Source organism: Megalops cyprinoides, chromosome 2 (assembly GCF_013368585.1).
Source record: "Megalops cyprinoides isolate fMegCyp1 chromosome 2, fMegCyp1.pri, whole genome shotgun sequence".
NCBI lineage: Eukaryota > Metazoa > Chordata > Actinopteri > Elopiformes > Megalopidae > Megalops > Megalops cyprinoides.
This window is the reverse complement of record NC_050584.1, coordinates 34,165,067-34,187,342: the sequence shown is the minus strand read 5'-3', so window position 1 is coordinate 34,187,342 and position 22,276 is coordinate 34,165,067. Positions and strand designations below refer to the sequence as shown.

The 22,276-nt window shown below is 44.7% G+C and overlaps 2 protein-coding genes across 4 annotated transcripts in view; both read left to right on the top strand.

Moving 5' to 3' along the window:
• tmem44 (transmembrane protein 44) overlaps positions 1-5,242 on the top strand; it is a 30,647-nt gene extending 25,405 nt beyond the window's left edge. The window contains exons 11-12 of the mRNA XM_036518848.1: positions 4,413-4,420; positions 5,110-5,242. Of these exons, the coding sequence (XP_036374741.1) occupies positions 4,413-4,420; positions 5,110-5,242 (141 nt within the window). The remainder of the gene's footprint in view (positions 1-4,412; positions 4,421-5,109) is intronic.
• The window catches only part of atp13a3 (ATPase 13A3), a 43,282-nt gene that overhangs the window by 13,044 nt on the left and 7,962 nt on the right, over positions 1-22,276 (top strand). For 2 of the 3 annotated variants that reach the window (XM_036516104.1, XM_036516090.1), the window contains exons 2-26: positions 4,413-4,498; positions 9,490-9,586; positions 10,142-10,315; positions 10,428-10,607; positions 11,636-11,706; positions 12,057-12,140; positions 12,533-12,602; positions 13,182-13,316; positions 13,775-13,847; positions 14,407-14,538; positions 14,927-15,109; positions 15,546-15,703; positions 15,799-15,987; positions 16,447-16,508; positions 16,587-16,737; positions 17,086-17,202; positions 17,840-17,857; positions 17,951-18,104; positions 18,515-18,635; positions 18,991-19,115; positions 19,628-19,800; positions 20,538-20,666; positions 21,017-21,096; positions 21,406-21,448; positions 21,918-22,027. In XM_036516104.1, the coding sequence (XP_036371997.1) occupies positions 9,536-9,586; positions 10,142-10,315; positions 10,428-10,607; positions 11,636-11,706; positions 12,057-12,140; positions 12,533-12,602; positions 13,182-13,316; positions 13,775-13,847; positions 14,407-14,538; positions 14,927-15,109; positions 15,546-15,703; positions 15,799-15,987; positions 16,447-16,508; positions 16,587-16,737; positions 17,086-17,202; positions 17,840-17,857; positions 17,951-18,104; positions 18,515-18,635; positions 18,991-19,115; positions 19,628-19,800; positions 20,538-20,666; positions 21,017-21,096; positions 21,406-21,448; positions 21,918-22,027 (2,783 nt within the window). In that variant the 5' untranslated portion in view covers positions 4,413-4,498; positions 9,490-9,535. The remainder of the gene's footprint in view (positions 1-4,412; positions 4,499-9,489; positions 9,587-10,141; positions 10,316-10,427; positions 10,608-11,635; positions 11,707-12,056; positions 12,141-12,532; positions 12,603-13,181; positions 13,317-13,774; positions 13,848-14,406; positions 14,539-14,926; positions 15,110-15,545; positions 15,704-15,798; positions 15,988-16,446; positions 16,509-16,586; positions 16,738-17,085; positions 17,203-17,839; positions 17,858-17,950; positions 18,105-18,514; positions 18,636-18,990; positions 19,116-19,627; positions 19,801-20,537; positions 20,667-21,016; positions 21,097-21,405; positions 21,449-21,917; positions 22,028-22,276) is intronic. The other variant, XM_036516097.1, reaches the window with a different exon arrangement.

Below are 22,276 nucleotides of genomic sequence, written 5' to 3'. Positions count from 1 at the left end.
TTGAACTTCCGGGAATCTCCTCCATGAGACATTTTAACAGAAAAAATGTTGATTTCTCTGTCCTGGTAGCTGGTGTCTGTTCCTTTGTAAATCATCAGTGCGGCTGACGTCCTACCTCAGTGAAAAGCTGGACACTACAGTACTGCTCCGTGTGTGTTGCAGTTTCACCTCACTGGGTGTTGATTAATTCATGTTGTGATTGTAGTTACATGTGATAGTTCTGCTTATTTCATTTTTTTCTTTAGATGAGACATTGTTGTAGACTTGTTGAGCACTTGATAAGGAAGAATTTATAGGCTATCTGAAACAACTGACAGGCTGTTTTATCTCTCAAATGTAATCCAGTCCAAAACCAGGATATATCCTATATCCGTTAGTGCCCCTGACACACAGTTCTGTCTCTAGATGACATAGATATGTTGATTGATTTTGTATTCATGCTTTTGTTCTACCAAATTTTATTTTTATTAATTTTGCTTTTGTTGGTTGAGTACTTGTTTATGAGGTCTTACTCTTACTCACCCGAAGTCATTTCAGCTTTCATTCACCTACGGCATATGCGCACACACACACACGTACACACACACACACACACACACACACATAAAGATAGAGAGTCAGGCAGAACAAAAGCAAGTGGGTGGTGGGGGTTGCGGGTCACGGCCAGGACTGAACAAAAAAACGACACTCGACCTTAGTGTGTAAACCAAGGCCACCAGTCTGGGTGATAGTTCTGTGTGTCACAGTTCTTGGGAACAAAAGCCCTCATTATAATGAATGGCGATGAGGAGAGGAAGTGATAAAGAAAGCATATTGACCTGAAAGGATGATTACAACAAAACAGTTTTCCTCTGAAAGTTTCCACAAATTATTACAGCCACCATTAGGTCATGCTTATTGTTAACAATTCAGCTCTTAGCTTTGAAGAGGTCTGCTACTTTTCCTCCTTTTTCTCTGCTGCAAGTTGCTTTTTTTCTATGTACTTGTTTGCAGTATGGGGTCAGTCGTTCCACTTTTTGTGAAGTGTAGCCTGTTGGTTTTGTTCTCATGATTTAAAGGTCATTTGGGCTCTTAAGTGATGTACTTGCTCAGTGATGAGGCATCCTCTTCTAAAAAAAATAGCAAGCTAGGTTCATTCACAGTTAAAGGTGACATAAATATTGTCAGTGTAAAATCGAGGGCTTTTACTACATGTTTTCAATACATGGCAGAAGAAATTCAGAGAAATAGCACTTAAAAACCATTACATCTCTGTATTTGTGGCCTCACACTTCAGTTGTAGCGTGATGAACATCTTTGTCCAAAACCCATGTAAGGGCAATTCATGCTTTGACATTTACACAAGAAATTGCATGCAAATTGCCATTCAGGAAAATCAACAAAAGAAATATAATGGAATTTAAGGTTTGTATAGCTTTTGGTCCATGTTACTAGTGGAGGATTATACATGATAAGAGCCCTCAGGGAAGGATTGTTGCCTATCCTGCTGGTGTCAGACTAACGGATGTAACTGTCACTAACAAGCCACCAACAAGCCTAGCAAGCCAAGTCACTTGTTGTCAAAACAAAATGATTGCAATACTAAAGCAAAAGTCTCTGGCTAGCTATGAACCCATATTTATTTTCATAACAATCACATTTGTGTAACAGTTGTGCTAATGCAGGCTCTCATAATTCAGATAGATAGAATAACATTGTGGAAATACAGAATGTGAATGCATTTTGCATGCTGTTTTACCTTGCATGCACCTTGTTCTAGCATACAACATATGTGTTGTACCTGGAATTTGAACTCAAGACCTTATCAGGCCATTTCAGAGAATGACATCTCACCACTGCAGTGATTGCATGCACAAAATTTTACATGTTAGCATGTCAGTCAGTGTGTCATGTGTGAGGGGAATCCCATGTGATAGGCATGCATCGCAGTGAATGCTCCTTTCATGAAACCATTCCTTACCACGTGGATTCAGACCTTATTTATGACTCTGAGCTCTGGTTCCTTTTCTGTGCCCCTCTGGTTGTGAACTTGGTGTCAGCAGTGACCGCTTGGCCAGACATTTTGCTAATGGAAACACATTGTACTTGTGTTCACTTCACTGATATGATAAGGAAGACAATACTAATCAAAGTTAAACAATGGCAATAGAGCCAGGCGGTAGAGAGGACTATTTATATCTCAGAGATCATATCTAACTGAGGCCTCCCACAGGGACTTTCAACACTTAAGGTAGCAGAGGTGTTGTCATTATGAGAAGCCATCATTGTGCTATTTTCCTACAGTGGCAGTGGGGATACTGTAGGACCTAGTCCGCGTGTCCAGTTAGCTCTGTCTTTATTCTGCTACAGGTTTTTGACAAATGAACTAATCTTGTTAATTCTTTGCTTATATGGGACAAATGAACAAGTTAATTGTATTAAACAAGGGTTGTTGGCAAGTTATTACCTGCACATAATGGTATAATGATCCGGGTCCTATATACACAAAGAGTATGTATGTATGTAATAATGTAATAATAATAACAGTAGACAGAAGAAGCAGAAGCAGCTTGGTGTCAAATCCAGGTAACACACAGTATACTGAAGCAAATAATAATATACTGTGACTTGGAAACAGCAATGCTATATAAAATGACTCATACTTATTTCAGAAAATATATATTTCTAGTCAGATACTGATTTGGAGTATCTCCCACTGTGATGCATGATGAGAAGCCACAGTCCTGTACGCTCCTTAATGCTGAGATAATTCCATAATGGCCATATTCCCAAAGACAGAGATGCAGCCTTAGTTTGTAATGCATCAGTAGTGTTCCAGCCTACACTGCAGCATTGAGCCAAGACGCGTGTGCACATGTGCCCACAGCTTCAGTATGGTATACATTCAGCTCAGGATATGAAACATTTCTCGAAATGCACAGGACGAAATGATCACAAAACTATTTTCCCTGAGAAATAATGCTGATCAAGAAAACAGCAATGATAGCAGCAATAGCATGATTGAACAAGTTGTTTTCTTTTTCTTTCCTTTCTTCAGATGTGAAACCCATAGCCATGCCATTATTCATGAGGTACTCAGGGTTTGAGTACCATATCACTTTTAATAAACAGGTCCATTGGTTGAACTCTACATAGCCACTTAGGGAGGAGAGACCGAAATGAACAAGTTGTGTTGATTACATGAAATTGTGAATGAAAGTAGTAACCTACCCGGTTGCGATACTTAAAGTAACTTTCCCTGATATTATCTAAATAGTGCTGCTAGATTTACCACCAAACTGGCAAAGACACAAGCTAACAAGCTGACTTTTGAGACATTCTTTTTTCATATTAACCTTGAAAGCAACAACCTTACAAAGTACAGTTAAATCCCACTACAAGAACTACTTACTTCTCAAAAAAATCATACAGTTCCATCTTCAGTAAATGAACTTAGCTCTTAATGATGTGGAATGGATTAGTTACAATATTTGTTGGTCAGTGCGTTATGATATTAAAATGATGTACAAAAAAATCCATTTACACATCGTATATCTGTGAATATTGTCACAGCTGGAATGCAAACTTGCAAATAGGAACAATGGATTGCAACTGATCATTTTATAACGTGCTTTTTGCCATAACACTGAGCAGCTCTAATTACCATACAGGTAAACAAGTAAAAATTCCACTGGCAGGATGTTTTTGAAAAGAAAAAAATAAATAAATAAATGACATCCTAGACAGTTTTGTTTTAAGTCAAGAGGTAATTTGATTTTGCAGTATGTTTGCAGGGCCACATTTCCTCTTCTTTGCTGGGTGGATTTTTGCGGATGATAGGCTTGCGTCGGTACCATGCTGTTATTGGAAAACAACTTGCTGTTTGCAGTTGACCTCGTGCACACTTTTGCTTTTGCTATTTTATCAGATGTTATCTACTGCTTTGATAAAGCCTTGTTAAGTGCCAGCAAAAATCTTTAAGCAGACGGGTTTGGCTGACATCTGTGTATGACTAAAACAACAGCCAGCCAAAAGTGTGTGTTCACACGTTAGTTTTTGCTAGACTGGGAAAGAAACGATTCACTTTGTCGTTCAGTTTAGAAGTCACAAGTATCTTCCTCTGTTTGTCCCACCTGTTTTCGCAAATGCTTTTTCAAACAAAAGGGGACCCATGGCTTTGACACTAGACAGGGCTAAAAGGGTCATGGTGACCACAGGCTGGTCATTTTTCCTCACTGCAGGGTCAGCTTGCAAAACCCTCAAGCCTTGTGAGCTCCTCTCCCAATCCACCATCGGCAGGAGGTTTTCAATGGCACTTAATGAGACGAGTAGGTTTGCAGCTGGAATTGTGCAGCGCAGCCTGTCCTTGCGAAAATGAACCTCCTTGATTGATGGCCTCTGATGTGTGTTTTTCTCCTCGTATTGTCCTGCAGGAGTCCAGGTTGGTGTCGAGAGAGAGAGACAGCACTATCGCAGAAGTAAGAGGGCTGCCTCGGGCCTCTGTGCCCTTGGTTTGAAGGTAAGGACCGCGCCATTCAGAGAAGACTGGAGGAAAGTGCCTTCCATCAGTTTGAGGGATTTCTCGAGATTATATAATAAGTCTCAATTTCCATCCTGGACCTGTCTGGTTAGTATACTTTGCACTCCCCCGTGCACAATTCCTTGCCGTTAAAAGGTGAGATATTGCTGTAAAGACTTGCATAAGAACAGCGGTGTAGAGGGGAGGTTTTTGAATAGTTACAGGCTTACTGAGTTTGATAATTACACCATGGCAGAGATGCCATTGGCTTTCAGAAGGGCTGCTCTGTATAGAGGTCGCCGGCCTTATTGCGCCTACCCATCCTAATGATTAAGCGTTATAAACCTGCATTTTTTCAGGGCGAAGGGCAGCAAACATCACTTCCCTCCTGCTTTCTGTTTTCTCTTAATACTCACAGCGGGTGGCAGGCGCACCCAGGGGGGAACAGGGGGACAGCCTTGTCGTGTTTTCTTTTGTAATGTGTTCACGTTTTTTAATACAGTTTATTTCCACCAAAAAAATGTGAGCCCAGTGCCTTGCCTTCTGTTGTAAATAGTAGGAAGGGTTTGGTCCCAAGCAAAATATCCCGTGGATTTTTTTTTCCCCTTCAGCGGCGCTGATAAGATCAGGGCCGGTGGCGGAGTGCGGGCAGCAGAGCGGCCCCCGAGCGGCCCCCCGCGCGCCGGCCCCACAGCGGCGGCTCCCAGACAGGCTGGGCCGCCCTCGCGCCAGTCTGATTGTTGAGAAAAGCGCCGCATCCTGCCAAGAGCTCTCCTGCACTACCGCCGGCCCGCTGCTTCCCTTTTTTTCCCTTTCCTCAAGAAAAGGCGGTCCCCAGAGGCCGGTGTCGCGCTTCGCAGGGGCGGGGGGTGCTGTCAGGGGGTCACGCCGCTGTTACGGAGGGCCGTCGCCCGAGGCGTTTCACTGTGGCGACCGCCTTAATAAGAGGGCTGCAAGATGGCAGTTTCATTTTATGATCGTAGTTTCTCAAACCCGAGTGCAAATTTGACGATTCTGGGATCATGAGGAAGATGTTTAGTTTACAGACTGTATTTAGATTAATACTTTGGCACTTGATTATTTGAAGTCTCATGTGTCCACTTGCAGTTTATGGCCTTGGAATCCAAAAAGAGATTATTCATAATGTTATGATCACCTGTCTGTCTTGAAGTATATTTAGGTTTAAGTGTCTGCTTGGTAATCTTCTGAATGTACTTTTTATCGTTTACTTTGTGGGCATTTTGCCTTCCTTGTTAATGTCCCACTCCAGAAAACGAGCAAGCTTATTCTGTAATGGTGATGAAGAAATTGAAACTAATAATGATGATAGAGTTTTGCTTAAAGTCTTCCCTCTTGTCAAGGTTTAGGACTGTCTTAACTGATTGTTCAATTCAGACAATTTCATGCTTTCAGCATGTCTTCACTTCTTCAGGAGAATATGGCATCTGAATTTTACTGGACTAACAGCTTAAGTTATGCAATGTGAAGCATTTTGCCTTGAAAATATGGTTGGTGAATAGTTCTCCTCACAGGAGTTTTTTCAAGGCATTAGCCTCCTGTGAAACCTGTTCAGGCAGCTAGTGAAAAAGTATGAGCTAGTTAGGGAGTTTTTGTTCTTTGAGTAGCGCCTCAGTTTGTGTACCCTTAGTCTTGCAAACTTGCACCTTTTATTTTTTTTATTTTATCTCATGTGATGTAACCTTGAATTGGGAGGCAGCTGCACCTCTGGTCAGAATAAAGGTGACAAAACCTCATCCTGGCAGTTGGATAGATCACGGGGTGCACAAGGACCCCTCACAAGATTTGTTTTGGCTGAAAGGTTTACTGGACTGAGCCAAAGTCTGTCTTTTTCCTCACTCGCAGTTGCACACGTGCAGGTTGAACCTGTGAGTGTAACTAAAAAGTAAGAATGTCCTGTAAAATGTTTGGTCAGTATGTTAGGTTAAAAGGTCTTTGTGAAATTGCTGTAATGGGAGGAACCTGATTTAATCACAAATAGCAGGAATATTTTCCTCAAATAAAGGCTCTCTTGGGACATCTAGATGGAAATGGAAAGTTTAGCTGCTTTGTACTGGCAAGCGCAATGGTGCATTGTCCTCTTCTCCCCACCAAAGTGTAGACAAGCATCAGTCACACATACCCGTTTGTAGTGTAGTTTGAAACCAGGGTCCTCTCCGTGTAACCTGCTGTGGTCAGTTTCATAATAACACGTTTGTGGCTATTCCCTCTGCTGCTGCAGCTAATCACAAAGCTGTCTTTAAAGCAAGCAGAGACTAGTCCACTTCCTTTGAGCTCTCAGCGGTAGGTGGAACTAAATCCGTCTAATCCAGATTAACAATAAATAAATAAATAATGAGAGCAAACAGAAATTGAACATATCCCCGGTGTGTCTAATACGGACATCCATTTTGGAATTTCACTCTCTGCCCCTTTTTTACGGAACCCCTGAGAAAGGACACGTGTGCACCTCTTACGCGTGGTTTGGCCCATGCCCTTTCCCGACCCCCTGACAGGTATGTTTTGTTCCTTGGCATGATGTCTCCCTAATTCAGCTTTAGTCTGGCATGAATGGCGCATACCTTGTGCAGACCGACGGATCGCCTGCCTTGGTGTCGGGAACGCCCACACAGGCCGCTGTTGGTGTGCTGAAAAGTGCTCGCCCCGACCCGAGGAGCCATCACGGCCGTTACATCATCTGATGGTGAAAGGGGGCCGTGGGCTCAGGGAGGGCTGATTGCAGCACCGGCTGGACGTGCTCTCATGGGCCACAGCTGACAGAGGCCGGGCCCAGTCTGCATGGAACTGCCCTGGCAAATGTCATCAAAGCTGTTTCATCATAAGAGCAAGCGTTTATTGCACTAGCCACAGCCACTGGTGTCAAATGCCAGACACTGGTGCTGGGGCTGGGTCTCCTCCTTATCTATGTACAATTATCCAGCTGGACTAAGCTGCCGCATCTTTTTCACAAGCGTTTCTGGTTCAGCACCTCAAACGTCATGTTAGAAGAGTGGTCACAGCTGTTTGCCTGGGGAGAGTGGGTGTTAAAAAATAAAAATCTGTTTTGATGGAAATGCTTGTTGCCTGCAAGGCTGGCCTCAGCTCTCTTATAATGAAAGAATAATTGGGTGTCGTAATGAAATAAACAGGAACACATTGAATAACACTCCCTATGAAAGACGCTTGGTCAGGAAGCTTGGTTGACAAATAAACATGGCAAGTTTGATTTTTAACTGGTACTTAGATTTGGACACGGCCTCTGCACCCCACAATTGCACAACATTTTCCTCCACCGTCTAAAGCAGCGGGCTTGGTCAAGATGTAGCCAGGACTTGCAACACTTGTGGCTGTTGTCAACACTTCACTGAGCCCAGGTATTACTGCTGAAGGTGTTTTTTTTCCCCCCCGCAGTGGTCATTAATCCCATAATGTCTGAAGAGTTCCTGCTTAAAATGTGAACAGGAAGGACTAAAACACGGATTGCTTATTTCATTTTAAATGTTAAATCTCAGCTGCTAGCAAAGTCAAGTAGAAATTGTTCAGACCATTTCCACTTTCATCTCTGCCTCATTTCATGGGATCCATTTCTGTGTTCTCCCCGCTCTGAATCTACCTTGAGCCTAACCCAGACAGAAGTGGAACCTGCCCACAGCTCTATCCAAGAGAGGACTTTAAGAGCTCGCTAGCTATGTTTAACCATCATATACAGAAAGAAACATTTTTTGATGCTTAAATATCCTACCCAACAGACAGATGTATAATATAGGATACTTACTTATGGTCTCCTTCATCATGAATCTAGTATTCATGGTTCAGCTTCTATGGGTTTAACCAGTGGTGGGGTTGTTTTTCCTAGTCATGGTCCAATCACAACGCCTGTATTTCACTGTTTAATGCCTTTACTGGCCTATAGCCATTTATGTCTGACAGGAAAAAAATCAGCCAGATACCCTGCATAAAACATGAACGTGAAGGACAAATATTAACATTGTTCCCACTCTGTCTTGTAGTGGCAACAGATGATAAACTTCTTAAGCAAATCTGCTTTATCATTTTGGTAGGTCAAGGAAATCAAGCTACACTTAGAAGACCCTGAGCTGTAACAGATGTGAGCATACTGGGAATGGGTAAAGAAGACTAAATATGAATGCCATTTATAAATATGTGAACACTTTCAACACTTCTGCTTTCAAATCTCCTTTTCATACATTGTTTCCACCTTTCATGGTGTTGTACAAGTGTTTTTTTAGCTTATCAATTTTAACTTGTATGACTGTGACACTGATATTTGTCAACTTACTACATGCTTCAAAATGCCATTATAGTAATGAGAGGTCCTGCTCTAAGCACAAGTAAAATTATGTATGCGGTGTAGTGTGTTCATTCAAGGATTAAATAGAGTATATTAAATGGTGGATAAAGGTGGAACACAAAGTAATCCAAAACACAAATGCATACATAAAAAGATGCAGCCGGACAGCTTTTATGTTCAGTGTGGCAAACTGTCACATCCTGGTATATTGTTAAAAAAAAAAAACTAAGGAAACACCAAGTTGTGTGTGTTGCACAAAACAGATTGAGTTATAAGGGCATGCGGCACATTCCTGTGTGAGAGAGCGCCTGGTGGAGGCTCGCGTGGCATGCTGGGCCTCATCATGCCGCTGTTCAGTTGCCCACACACTCGTAGAGCTGCTGCCCTGTAACAGCTGTGGAGATTTACCCTCATGTAATGGACATCTAAGACCTCCCTCACTCTGCTGCAGCTCCAGTCCTAAACGCTTCATAGGAGCCAGTGAGTGGTTGGGAACTGGAGTCACCTGTTGCTCCAGGTGTTGGTCATCTGTTGTGTCTCAAGCCGTCTCCAAAACCCAGAGGTACCCATGACGTATGCATTCTGGGCCGCGAAAGTGAGGCTCCACCGCTCCGCTAAGATGGCGCAGTGCATAGATACTGCGTAAGCTGGAGGTAACATGGGGGCTGACCTTGTGTTTCAGCAGGGCTGCTGTGTACTGGAGGCTGGTGTCAGGACTGCACTGCAGGATGGAGAAGGATGACCTGAAGATTGTGAACAAGGGGCTGGAGGATGAGATGGTGAGTCTGTGATGAACAGTAGGGACGTGTCTCCTGGGACCTTTTACTCAGGATTTTCTCTTTTCAGCTGCTGTTAAAAATATCATAAACTGGTTTCCATGCTTATTGTATCACATCATCTTCTGGTTTCCACGTTATACACATTACATATGTCAGTAGGGATGTTTTCCATGTGCATTGTCCAATTAACCCTTTTCTTTATATGAGCTTCCAGATTGCAAAAACTAGAGAAAGAGCTTTGATTTAAAGCCAAATGCTGTTGTGAAAGGGACATGCCATTGCCTGACTTGTAAAGGACAAACCCACTGTCTTTCTAAACCCAGTACTTGTATTCAGCTTGACAGTCTTGAGTGGGAAAGCAATTAGCGTACATTCCTGTGGCTTGCTGTATTTGGAGTGATAATACTGCCAAACCTGTGAAAGGCATCGATATGAAATTGTGTTTTTTTGTGGCATGCAGTTTTAATCAGAGGTGTATATGTGGAAGGATGAAGTAGTGCTGAGAGTTGGAAAGCTTGGAGGGTTCCTCATGCTGTACCGCTCCACCCTGTGTAGGAGATCTTGGGGTATAAGCCATGCCGCTGGAAGATGGCTCTGGTGGGTGTAGGGGTGCTGGCCACGGGGGGCTTCCTGCTGCTGCTGCTCTACTGGATGCCTGAGTGGTGTGTGAAGAGCACCTGCACCCGGACCACCATCAGAGAGGCCGAGATGGTGCTGCTCAGATCCACTGTAAGCCCCGGCCTGCTTGCATATATACAGACAGGGAATGCGCAGACACAGTGCGTGTGGTTCCAGAGGAACTGAGATGGTTCTTATGTGTGTGTGCGTGTGTGTGTTGCAGGATGAGTTTAAACGCTGGTTCCTCGCGAAGGTACGGGTGATGCTGGCCCCAGGGAGGAACCCATTCGACAGCCTGGATTCCCAGACCACCCCAACTGTGGCCAATGGCCACACCCCCCACCCCTCCGACAGCCCCCCAGAGGACCTCATCAGGAAGTATGCAGAGTACCAGCCCGTGCAGGTAGGACACGCACCCACATATACACACACTTGCACACAAACGCATCTCTGTCTGTAGCTGTTATCATAAGAGGCAGACTGGAGTCCATTTTCCAAATGGCAAACTATGCGAGTTGAAATGGCGAGAAAAGTTGACTTTTCTGCTTTTCTCTTGTGCTTTTAATACGGGAGACCCCTGTCAATTCTCGGATTTGCGATTCATAATTGGCAGGTGTGAATGTTTGCACCAGGCAACATTTCCACTTCACATTATGTTACAGTTGCTTATCAGAAGCTTTTCCCAGTACACAATAAACTGTCTGGATCTCAGTTCGCTGTTACATCACAGTTTCTATATTGTTGTGATTTCCCCCTCCTTTGTAATTATTGCTGTTTGTTTCTGTAGTCATGTGTACGTAGGCCTTGTCCTATCAGTTCCCTGCCACATGTACGCAGATGGCTCCATGATCTTTTTGGAATGGGACACCACAAGCCCTCATGTTGAGCCAGAGATCATCTCAAACTCTGCTCACATTACCAAAAAGCCTACTCTGTAAAGGTGATTCCTGAAAAGGAAGGCAGCACCATGAAACGGGCCCTCTGCGATGGTGTTCCTTTCAATTGCAGCCAGTTCACACTTCAGCACAGCCTCAGGTGGGAGTGCTTCCCATGAACGGGCAGGATTCTGTAGTATCTGAGAAGACTGCAGGGCCTAAGAAAGGCTTGGTACGAAGGAGAATAGCAGTAATTGGGATGAGGTCTGCCTCTGAGGCAGGGATTTCCAGCCTCCGTGTGGCTGCCTGCTGGGAGATAAGTGTGCTCGTTCAGACAGGCTGTGACCAGATTCAGTCGTCCCTCACACATCAGCCCCGAAGCAGACAGTCTGTTCAGTCACTGGGAGAGCTGAGCATCTCCCTTCTCCATGTCTTGTCATGCCTATAGGAATGTGCGACAAGCAACTGAGTGTGTCGTGAACAGGCCTGCATCGTACCTCCATGGTATCATGTGAGATGTGTCATGTTTTCACTTTCTCCTCTTTTTTTCCATCAGATTCGTTACTTTACACTCCACAGCACAAAGTACTACTGGAATGATGCCATCCAGAATTTCGAAGTATTAATGTAAGAAACATACATGTATTTTGAAGTTTATTGTTATATATATATACAAAGTGTATTTGTTTAACCTTTATTTAACCAGGAAGCCCCTTGAGATAAATCTTTTTCGTATTTTCTCATCGGCCATAAATCAAGCCGGCCTAAGCTGTATTTTCATAACCTTCATAACATTAAAAGTTGCAGTTTAACCTTTTGTAACTTTTTTTGTAGCTGAATGTGTTTTTAGTCATTTTGGACCTGCTCCTTGAGAGGGACACTAGCTAGAGTAAAATGTGGAATGGCTGAACTGCAGAAGTCAGGGTGAAGTGCGTTCTCTGGCTCACCCCACCCCTCTTTGTGCTGTGATATTCCAGGGGCTTAGAGGACCTTGGAGTGACCTGCTCCTCTGTCCATTCTGACCACAGCGCAGGCCTGACCAGAAACCTGCAAGACTACAGGTACACGCCCCGCCCTGTTTACCACTACAAGTCACGGCTCTGCTCTGCAATCACTGCCAGTAGCCCTTCAAGACTTCTCAACATGTGCACACTTTTGAAGGCTGCCATTTGGCACAATATACTGCATCTGGTGGCCAGTCTCTAAGCCTGTCTAGTGCTGGCCAGCAGGTATATACATCATACATATGAGCATCTGGCGTACACAGCCTCTCTGTGCTTGCTGTGTCTGACCCCATTTGCACTGTCTTATCATGACTGATAGTGCTCTACTGATGAACACATGCAAACTGAAGGTGTACCACACACAGCCATTTCCCTCCACTGCAGGGCACAGCATCAAAGGTGATGGTCTTATTTGTGGTTTGTTTTTTTTTTGTTTTGTTTTTCTACAGGAGACTGTTTTTTGGAGTGAATGAAATTGCAGTGAAAGTGCCTTCAGTATTCAAGCTGCTAATTAAAGAGGTAGGGTATGTCTTGTTGTTGTTTTCGGGTGGCTTATGAGTTCAAATCAGAATTCGCCCTTAAAACTTGGCCCCTTTTGACTGGCAGACAGCAGTCACCTGACTTATGTGTTTTAGTCTAAATAAATATATATCCGAATCATTTTTATTCATGCTCTCTTGTGTTTTAAGCAAAACGAAAGGTTAGCAGTTTAATTGCACATAAGATTAATCTCCACTTACCTGCCATAGAGAAGGGTAATTATGCTAATGTCCTAATTAGAGATTTTACCATAATAATACAGCATAGCTGCTTTCCCATTCCCACCAAATGAAAGGAAATGAAAACACATGACTCGCTGAAATGAAAATGAGTGAATAACGAAGTCATGTAAATTTAATGTCATAACCAAATGACTTGGAATTGATGCCTTCTAACATGCTGGGCCTGGTCCACAGTGAGACTGTGCTTTGTGAAAGATGACACCCAGTCCTCACTCAGCCTGCTGTGGCTGCGTGCTTGCTGCTCTTGCAAAGCAAACAGTCCACTCCAATAGCGCTGATGTCTTCATTGTGTTTCTCTGCCACCCTTTCCCCCCAGGTCCTGAACCCTTTCTACATCTTCCAGCTCTTCAGTGTTATTCTTTGGAGCGCTGACGAATACTACTACTACGCCGTGGCCATTGTCTTCATGTCCGTCATATCGATAGCTACCTCTTTGTACACCATCAAAAAGGTGAGCGGGAGGAGTGGGCTCCCGGGGACGGTGATCTGCGGTAAGCCGCTGTTAACCATGTGAAGGCCCCCCCTAATCCTGCCCATTCACTGCCGCATAAAGGCGGATTGCTGCACGGTCTGCTGGCTGAGGCGGCGCGGTGGCCAGCGAGACGGCCAAAAGTCCCTTAAAATCACAGGGCGGTAGGTGGAGCGGGCCAGAGACGTCTCACCTCCGCAGACTTTCGAGGAAAAGCAGGCCGGCGGATCACATTCCGGCGCAGTGCTCCAGCACAATGACTTCAGAACCCCCCGAGTGACGTCGCTTCGCTTCTGCCGCTGCGGCACTCCAGAGTGGCTAAACCCCTCCAACAAAGCTTGTTTACGCCAAGCTTTCTCAAATAGGATTTGACAGGCTGATTAAGTGTCTTTGGTGCTGTTCTGAAATGCTTAGCCCCTTCCCTTTGTCTTTTTTTCCAGCAATATGTTATGCTGCACGACATGGTGTCAGCCCACAGCATTGTACGAGTGTCTGTCTGCAGAGCCAACAATGGTACGTCATGGGCCCCGAAGAGGGAATTCTGACTGCTGTGAATGTTGAAAAGCTGGTCACAAGTTTCATATATCTGTTTTTTACCATAAATGAATGAATCTGTCTTTTAAGGGGAGTATCCATATAACTTTGTATTTATCCGTTTTTCAACTTAAAATGATCAATCAACAGAGAGGTTTTCAGTGATTTTTCAAAAGTGTAACGCATATTTCTGAATTAGCTGTTGAGTTGGGCATTCTAAACATTTCAAATAATAGCCTTGCCTTACTAGTTTAAACAGACTAATTCCACACAAATGTTTTCCCAAGATTGTCATAGGACATCAGTTGTGATCCTTTTGAGTCAGTCTTTCTGTTAGTGTCCTTCCTGATTGTATTGCCTGAAAGCCGAACCCAGTCCTAGAGGCAGACAGATCCCTGTGCTGGTCTCGGATGATGTGCGGGAGCGGTGCGACAGTGTGCATTTTTGATGCGTCAGCATCCTGCTGCTCAGAAGAGCGAGGGTAATGGGAGCACCACCGCCTCTGTGCTAACTTCTTGCTAATGCTGCCTGCCCACAGAGATAGAGGAGGCCATGTCCACCGACCTGGTCCCCGGCGACGTCATGGTCATTCCAACCAATGGGACCATCATGCCCTGTGACGCCGTGCTGATCAGCGGCACGTGCATCGTCAATGAGAGCATGCTCACAGGTGACAGTGTCAAACCCTGCCCCCCTCTCTCTCTCTCTCTCTCTCTCTCTCTCTCTCTCTCTCTCTCTCTCTCTCTCTCTCTCTCTCCTCTCCCCCTCACTCTCACTCTCACTCACTGGATATAAGTAAATACTGTATACTGTAACAGCTAAGATGTTAGTTCATACCTACTGTAGCTTTCATCATTTGATTTTAGTTAATGTATGAAATGTATGGATCTTCACTGACAGCATATTTACTCATGACCATCCCATTCTAGCCCATGTCCTTACGTTAGTACATTCGTGACACCTTTCTAGAATGCTAGGAAACTGAATGTTAAAGGGTCTCACATAATCTTGCTGGATGCATTGGGTTGTACTCAAGCCCTCCCCATGCTCCACCCCAGGTGAGAGTGTGCCCGTCACCAAGACCAACTTGCCCAATCTGGGGCACATTGTGAAGGGGGCAGAGGGTGATTCTGTCTACAGCATGGAGGAGCACAAAAGGCACACACTCTTCTGTGGCACCAATGTCATCCAGACGCGATTCTACTCAGGGGAGCTGGTCAAGGCCGTGGTGGTCAGGACAGGTGAGAGCTGCCATGCACCATGGATATTTCCTCTGCTAGTGTGGCTTGCTCAGCTTTCACATGGAAGAGTACAGGCAGTAAAATCTGTTTATTTTATACAAGAACTCTGTAAAGAAAAAACGCAAGAACTTCTGTTGTATTCTGACCCTCTGTAAAAAAAAAATACCATAGAAGAGATTGTCATTCATCTGAACTGTTTCAGTGGAGGATTCATTTGAATGTCATTTCCTCTCTGGGGTCTTATAATTATTTTTTAGTATTCTTTACAAATGCACTACTTTGAACTTTAAAATAAAGGAAATTAGACACACTGTCCTGGAATAGGTCAAGCTGAAGGGCTGGTGGGCCTGGACCGTGGGTGGGCCTTAGTGGGCTGTGCCATGGCTGTCTCCCTGTCTCTGCATATGTGTGATATTGAGGTTCTCTTTTCTCTCAGGCTTCAGTACTGCTAAGGGACAGCTGGTGCGCTCCATCCTGTACCCCAAACCCACCGACTTCAAGCTGTACCGTGACGCGTACCTCTTCCTGCTGTGCCTGGTGGCCGTGGCAGGGGTTGGCTTCGTCTACTCCATTGTCCTCAGCGTCATGAATAAGGTAAGCAGCAAAGGGAAGGTGATGGTACGGCGCAGAGCCTGACAGTTACCAGCCCCCGGGACTCACGCCCACGTCTGCTCTTCTCTGCCCTGCAGGTGCCGGCCAAAACCATCATCATCGAGTCGCTGGACATCATCACCATCACAGTGCCCCCCGCCCTGCCGGCCGCCATGACGGCGGGCATCGTCTATGCCCAGCGCCGCCTCAAGCGCATCGGCATCTTCTGCATCAGCCCGCAGAGGATCAACATCTGCGGCCAGCTCAACTTGGTGTGCTTTGACAAGGTACGGCCCCAGAATGCCCAGCTGAGCCTAAGGCAGGGTATTATACCATGCCCACAGTAGGAACAGTGATCTGCCTTGTGCTAGTGATGGGGAGTGCTGCTTTAAGCCAGGGTCTCGTAATGTTTCTGTGTTTCCTACCCTCTGAATTCAACAATAGTTAAAGAAGGGAATGGTCTGACCACTCATAATGATGCAGCATGTGTCTGATGTTTAAGGCGTTAAGCTAATGCAGACCACGAGCTAGCCAAAGCATGTAATTTATTTTGCTCATTATATATTGTGAATTGTTAGTCATACTGTGCATGACCCCATTACATCAGGAGGTATGTGACTACATAGTAATTGTACAGGTAATTTTGTAATGTCATGCTGATATCATTTGTCCTGTTATTCGTAAGTCCTTAAGGCTCACAGATAACCCGTGTTTTCAGTTGAAAGTGTGCTTTGTGACCCTTACAGACTGGCACACTCACTGAGGATGGACTGGACCTGTGGGGAATCCAGCGGGTGGAGAGCGGCAGGTGAGCTGGGTGCGCCATCAGCACCAGTTTTCCCTTCGAGCTCCTGTTCTTCCCCTGTAACCCCTCTGCGCCCTGCAGGTTCCGCCTCTCGGAGGAGAATGCCTACAAGGAGTCCCTGGTTAAGTCCCAGTTTGTGGCCTGCATGGCCACGTGCCATTCACTGACCAAGATTGAGGGGCAGCTGTCTGGTGACCCTCTTGACCTCAAGATGTTCGAGGCCACGGGCTGGGTGAGTCTCCATGTTCTGTGCCCATACAGACTGCTGTACCTCTGCATGCTCAACCAGAGGAACAATAATATCTGCCAAAAGAGGGCCCCAACTGCACACTAGCAATGAACATGGCAACTGTGAACACACTGCTTCCACTCTCGTTTGAGGAATGTGATGGTGCTAAGGCCTCAGGTGAATCTGGTCCTCATTTTTTTGAATGGAGATGTGGATAGTGAAGCTCTGCCTCCCAGTCATGGCAGGTGATCGGGAACTGGACAGGCAGGGGAAAGGGGTGCGTGCATCAGGTTCTGCAGTGGGGGGATGGGGCTGTCTGTAACTATGACCCCTTCTCTCTGTTGCATTCAGATCCTGGAGGAGGCCACAGAGGAAGAGACATCTCTCCACAACCGCATCATGCCTACCGTAGTGCGGCCGCCCAAGCAGCTGCTCCCGGAGCCTGCCGCGTCCCCCGAGCAGGACATGGTACACCCGCGCATGCTCAGTCAACACCCTGGTTCAGTGCTGCTTACTGTCCACTCAGCACTGCTTGTCATTGACTTAAACCAGTGTTTCTCAGTCCTACGATATCTTCTATCTATCCTTGCTCCAAACACACCTGATTAAATCAGGTATGCTCAGCTAATCAGAAGTGCCACTGATGAGTTCAGTCAGGTAGGTAGAGCAGGGAAAGATGGAAAACATGCAGAGCAGGGGGGGGGCCCAGGAGCAGGATTGAGAATCAGTGACTTAAGCAATACAACCCACGCATGACTGTGCAGTGATTGGCAGTTAGCTTTCTTGATCAAATCTCAACGCTCCCCTCTAGTGTAGAACTCATTCTTTAACATGTGTTCTCAGCTCCAGTTCTCTCTATTACTCAAATTACACAGCAGTCATTCCCTTGACCTAGACTCTTTAAAAAAAAAAAAAAAGTGACCTTCATACCTTACTCTCTTTTTTTTGTTAAATTACGCACTTGTTTCTCATTTGCCAGCATGATGCTTCTGCTGTACGGCTCATGCTTTTAGTAATGCTGGGATCATTTCGGTGTATTGAATCTGCTTATTTAGAGTTTGTTTAGGATGTTTACAACTGTTTTCTTGGCTTTTTTTAATTGCAGGAGCTGTATGAGCTGTCGGTGAGTGGCTTGACTTCTCTTTCTCGTGTAAAGCATCATGGTTTCGCGGGAGATGTAGGGCAGGGTTAAGTGTGTGGCTGCTGTCGTTCACAGGCGTCCTATGAGATCGGGATCGTGCGCCAGTTCCCCTTCTCCTCAGCACTGCAGAGGATGAGCGTGGTGGCTCGTCTGCTGGGGGAGAAGCGCATGGATGCCTACCTCAAGGGGGCGCCGGAGGTGGTGGCCAGCCTCTGCAAACAGGAAACGGGTTTGTGCTTTTTTTCCCTGTTAATTCGTCCCTTTTCAGCTACAACCACACAGTTTGGGGAAATTTTGGGCCAAAATGACATTGGTTGTGTGCTATCCTCGAGAGGATGCATACACATCAGATTTTTATAGCCATGAAACTTTGGTATTAGGCCAACAGAGCTCTTAATTGGTGTTTCTCTATCCCTCCCCCTAGGTCTTCATTAGGTATCTGTTTTAATTATTTTGAGTTATTTAAATGGTCCTGGTCTTATCCTGAGCTTTGACCCATCATATAAACATCACACATGAAACATTCACCTGTCTTGCCTGCTCAAGTCATAAGATTAATAGGATGCCATCAAAAAGAATAGTCTTGTTTGCGAGCTGGCAGGTCTCGTTTGAGTCTAATGTATTTCCCATACCCTGCAGTACCGGAGAACTTCTCTGAGGTTCTGGAAGACTACACCAAGCAGGGCTTTCGAGTCATCGCCCTGGCCCACCGCCGACTGGAGTCCAAACTCACCTGGCACAAAGTGCAGAATGTCAACAGGTACTGTCCCCACCTTCTACGCAGCAGCAGCAGCATGCTGCCCTGCAGTGAGACAGAGCTCTCACGTAAGCAAAGCCCCAGCCGTTTGTTTTGTTACTCTAAAGGTACGCTGTTACCTGTATGCCGATGTCCCAATCTGATAGTGGTTTTCCATGCAGTATTAATGGCTGGTGGCACTATCCCCCCTAAACACATCCTTCTTTCAACACTGGCTTGGACATGGGTCCTTGTATTAGACATGTTTCGTCTGCGCGCACTGACCGGTAGATTGATCCAGTGTTGAGCATTGTTGTGTTGTGTGGGTTGCTGAAACGCAGTGAATGACAGTGCCTGCTCCCTGCTCTCTCACCCTCAGGGACCACATTGAGACCAACATGGAATTCTTGGGGCTGATCATCATGCAGAACAAACTGAAAGCGGAGACTCCAGGGGTGCTGGAAGACCTCAGGCGAGCCAATATCCGCACCGTGATGGTCACCGGTGAGCGAGGCAGTTCTTATCGCTTTAACAAGGCCCTGCTAATTTTATTAATTTAGTAAAAACAATTGTAATTCGCTTGAAAAAACTAACACTTTACTGAGAGACCGTTCAGAAGCCGAGGTTTGATTACAGCTCCATTAATACATGCAAGGTAAACAAATGTAGTGCTTATTTAAAGCACAGCCCCAGGCGAAAGACTGAACGGAATGCTGAAATGTACTTTGCGGGATTAATGCCCAGCTCTTTGTGATATAAAAGGCATTCCTTGAACCCTGTCTAATAAACCGCTCAGTTCATAGCTTATTAAAAAGCTTCAAAGTTCAGGGATCATTTTGGTACTGGAAATGTAATCACATTATTAAACTGGGTTTCAGTCCTGCTCTGAAAATAACATGCTCAAAGTCATGAGGAGTATTGGCTTCACTCCAGCGCACCCAGCAGCTTGTATAATCCAAGGTTTCAAATTTCTTTTGAGACTTGTGAGGTGAAATCTCCCTCTTTTCGCCTCATAGGGGACAACATGCTCACAGCGATATCAGTGGCACGAGACTGTGGGATGATCCCCCCACAAGACCGAGTCATTATTGCAGATGCTCTACCTCCCAAAGATGGCCAGGCAGCCAAGATCAACTGGCGCTATGCAGATAACCCCATCAAACAAGCCAACAAGAGTGCCCACCTTGAGGTCAGTTGCACCCTGGTGGACAGAATGCATTACTGCACCTGCCTAGTCCAGATTCTTTTGTGTTGGTGACATGGGAAGGTGATATCATCTAACAGAAATAAAACAGTGACCACACAGTGAAAGAATGAATGGATGTGTTTGTTCCCCAAGAATTTACTGAGTCTATCTTGTGGAAAAACAACAAATGTTACAAAAATAAAGAAAAACAAACATTAAACAAACATTAAAAAATCAAAACTACATTGTGTGGAGACAGTTATAATCCACTATGCATTCCTGAAAACACAAATAGATATTCAAGCCCGTTGAGAGATGTATGCCAAATAAAATATTTTCTTGTGTTACTATGCATTTTTATTTGTTAAGATTATATGAGCTGATTCATTTTTATGAGGTATTACTAACTGCTTTAGTTTATAAAATCCAGAGATTTCACCACTGAAGAACAACTGAAACAATCTGAAAATACAGTAGACTTTGAATTTCCAAAAATATTTGTAGATTTATTATATGATAGATTGTGAGAATTACAATAAATGTTCTTATCCAGTGGCCTTACAACCCTGTGAATAATTGCACAACACACTACATTAGCAAAAAATTGTAATATGAATACAGTAATAAATTACATGTAAGTATAGTATGTGTAATACATTTTAGAACTGCAAGAAAGCTCTCACTTTATTGCTAGTTGTTCCCCTGAACCTCCTGTGCCCTCTGATCTCTTTCCCCTGAAGGAAGTGGAGATCAGCTTTGAGGAGGTCGACCCCCGGGAGGAGCCCAAACTGCAGGAGCAGTATCACTTTGCCATGAGTGGGAAGTCCTTCGCTGTGATCACAGAGCACTTCCAGGATCTGGTCCAGAAGGTGGGACACAAACATCCCCACCCTCACCGTTCTTCAAGGATATTGGGGTGGAGGGGGGGGAGCTGATGATCATTGACTGATGATCATATGTTGATCCAGATTTTTTCTAATGTTAAATCTTAGGGCACATGGCTTGCATCTTCATATTTTCTCCATTTTTATCCTCGCTGCAGTTAGTCCCCTACACAAAAAACTTTAACTTTCCAAAACATAGGGGATGTGGGGTCGTCAAGTTTTTTTTTTGTAACACCCCTGATTTTACAGAGGTTGATCTGCAGTCAGTGGGAGTATTAGAATCTCAATACAGTATTAGAATCTCAATACAATGTCCTCTCCCCTCTCTGGTGAAGCTGGTTCTTCATGGCACCGTATTTGCCAGGATGGCCCCAGATCAGAAGACTCAGCTGGTGGAGGCACTGCAGAGTGTAGAGTGAGTATATGCACATGTACATGATATTGCAAAATTAAACGGTATTATTTTGTTATTCAATATCCTGTAAGTGCTTTATTAAACAACTTATTGCAACATTCCATTAGCATGCAAGGTCTTTTTTTCCTGCCATCATATTTTGGACTCTCTTACTTACAAGAACAGTCTGGAACCCCTGAATATGTGTGCACATAAGTGCTTAAATATGTACACATATTCAGCCCAAGCAGCATGGATCACTTATCAGTGAATACTTAATTAATTCTATCCTTAATCCTAACCCTAAATCCTTTTCCTTTTTTCTTTCAGTTATTTTGTGGGGATGTGTGGTGATGGAGCCAACGACTGTGGTGTAAGTACCTAAAATGCGTGTAAAAACAGTCAGCAGTTGTAGACGCTCATCCCTTTGTTTTAAAGGGAAGCAAGCACAATCAAAGGTTCTATTCTTGCTCCTTTGATGTTGTTGAATGCGAGAACACATTGCTGACCTGTGTGCTGGCAGTCAGATACGTGGAGGTAAATGTATCATCCTCATCTTTAGGAGCACCTCGTAGTACTGCATGTAGCTGCGCTTTTCTATTCACTTTTTGCTTCCCTCTGTGATGTTAATATTTTATATTGTTTTTTCTTTCATTTCTTCAAGTTAACTTGCTGTTAACAATGATTGTCATAAATGATTAGTGATAATGGCTGTTGAGGTCAGTAATTCCTGTTACTCACTGTACATGATGACCTCCATGTGCTCCACTGTCCAGATCCCCTCTTTAGTCCTGGTTGTAGAGTAACAGATGGCTCTCTGCTAACCCCCTTTCCTCCCTCAGGCCCTAAAGAGAGCACATAGTGGGATTTCCCTGTCAGAGCTAGAGGCCTCAGTGGCCTCCCCCTTCACTTCACGGACCCCCAACATCTCCTGTGTGCCCAGTCTGATCAGGTACCCTGCACCCAAGGAGCGCTGGCTTCAGCCCCCATATACTGGCATTGATCAGTGACTCTTGAAGAGCTTCACCTGTAGAGAGCCCTCTTATCAGACTGATAGCCCAGAGCTCAGTTAGAGTACACATCCCTTTCCAACTAAGGCCAGCAGTGTGTCCAATAAGATGCAAACGTTTGGCTCATTTTCAGTACTCATACTCTCTGCTCCAATGTGTAGAGGCATGTGAACATGTGATTTGAATTTTGG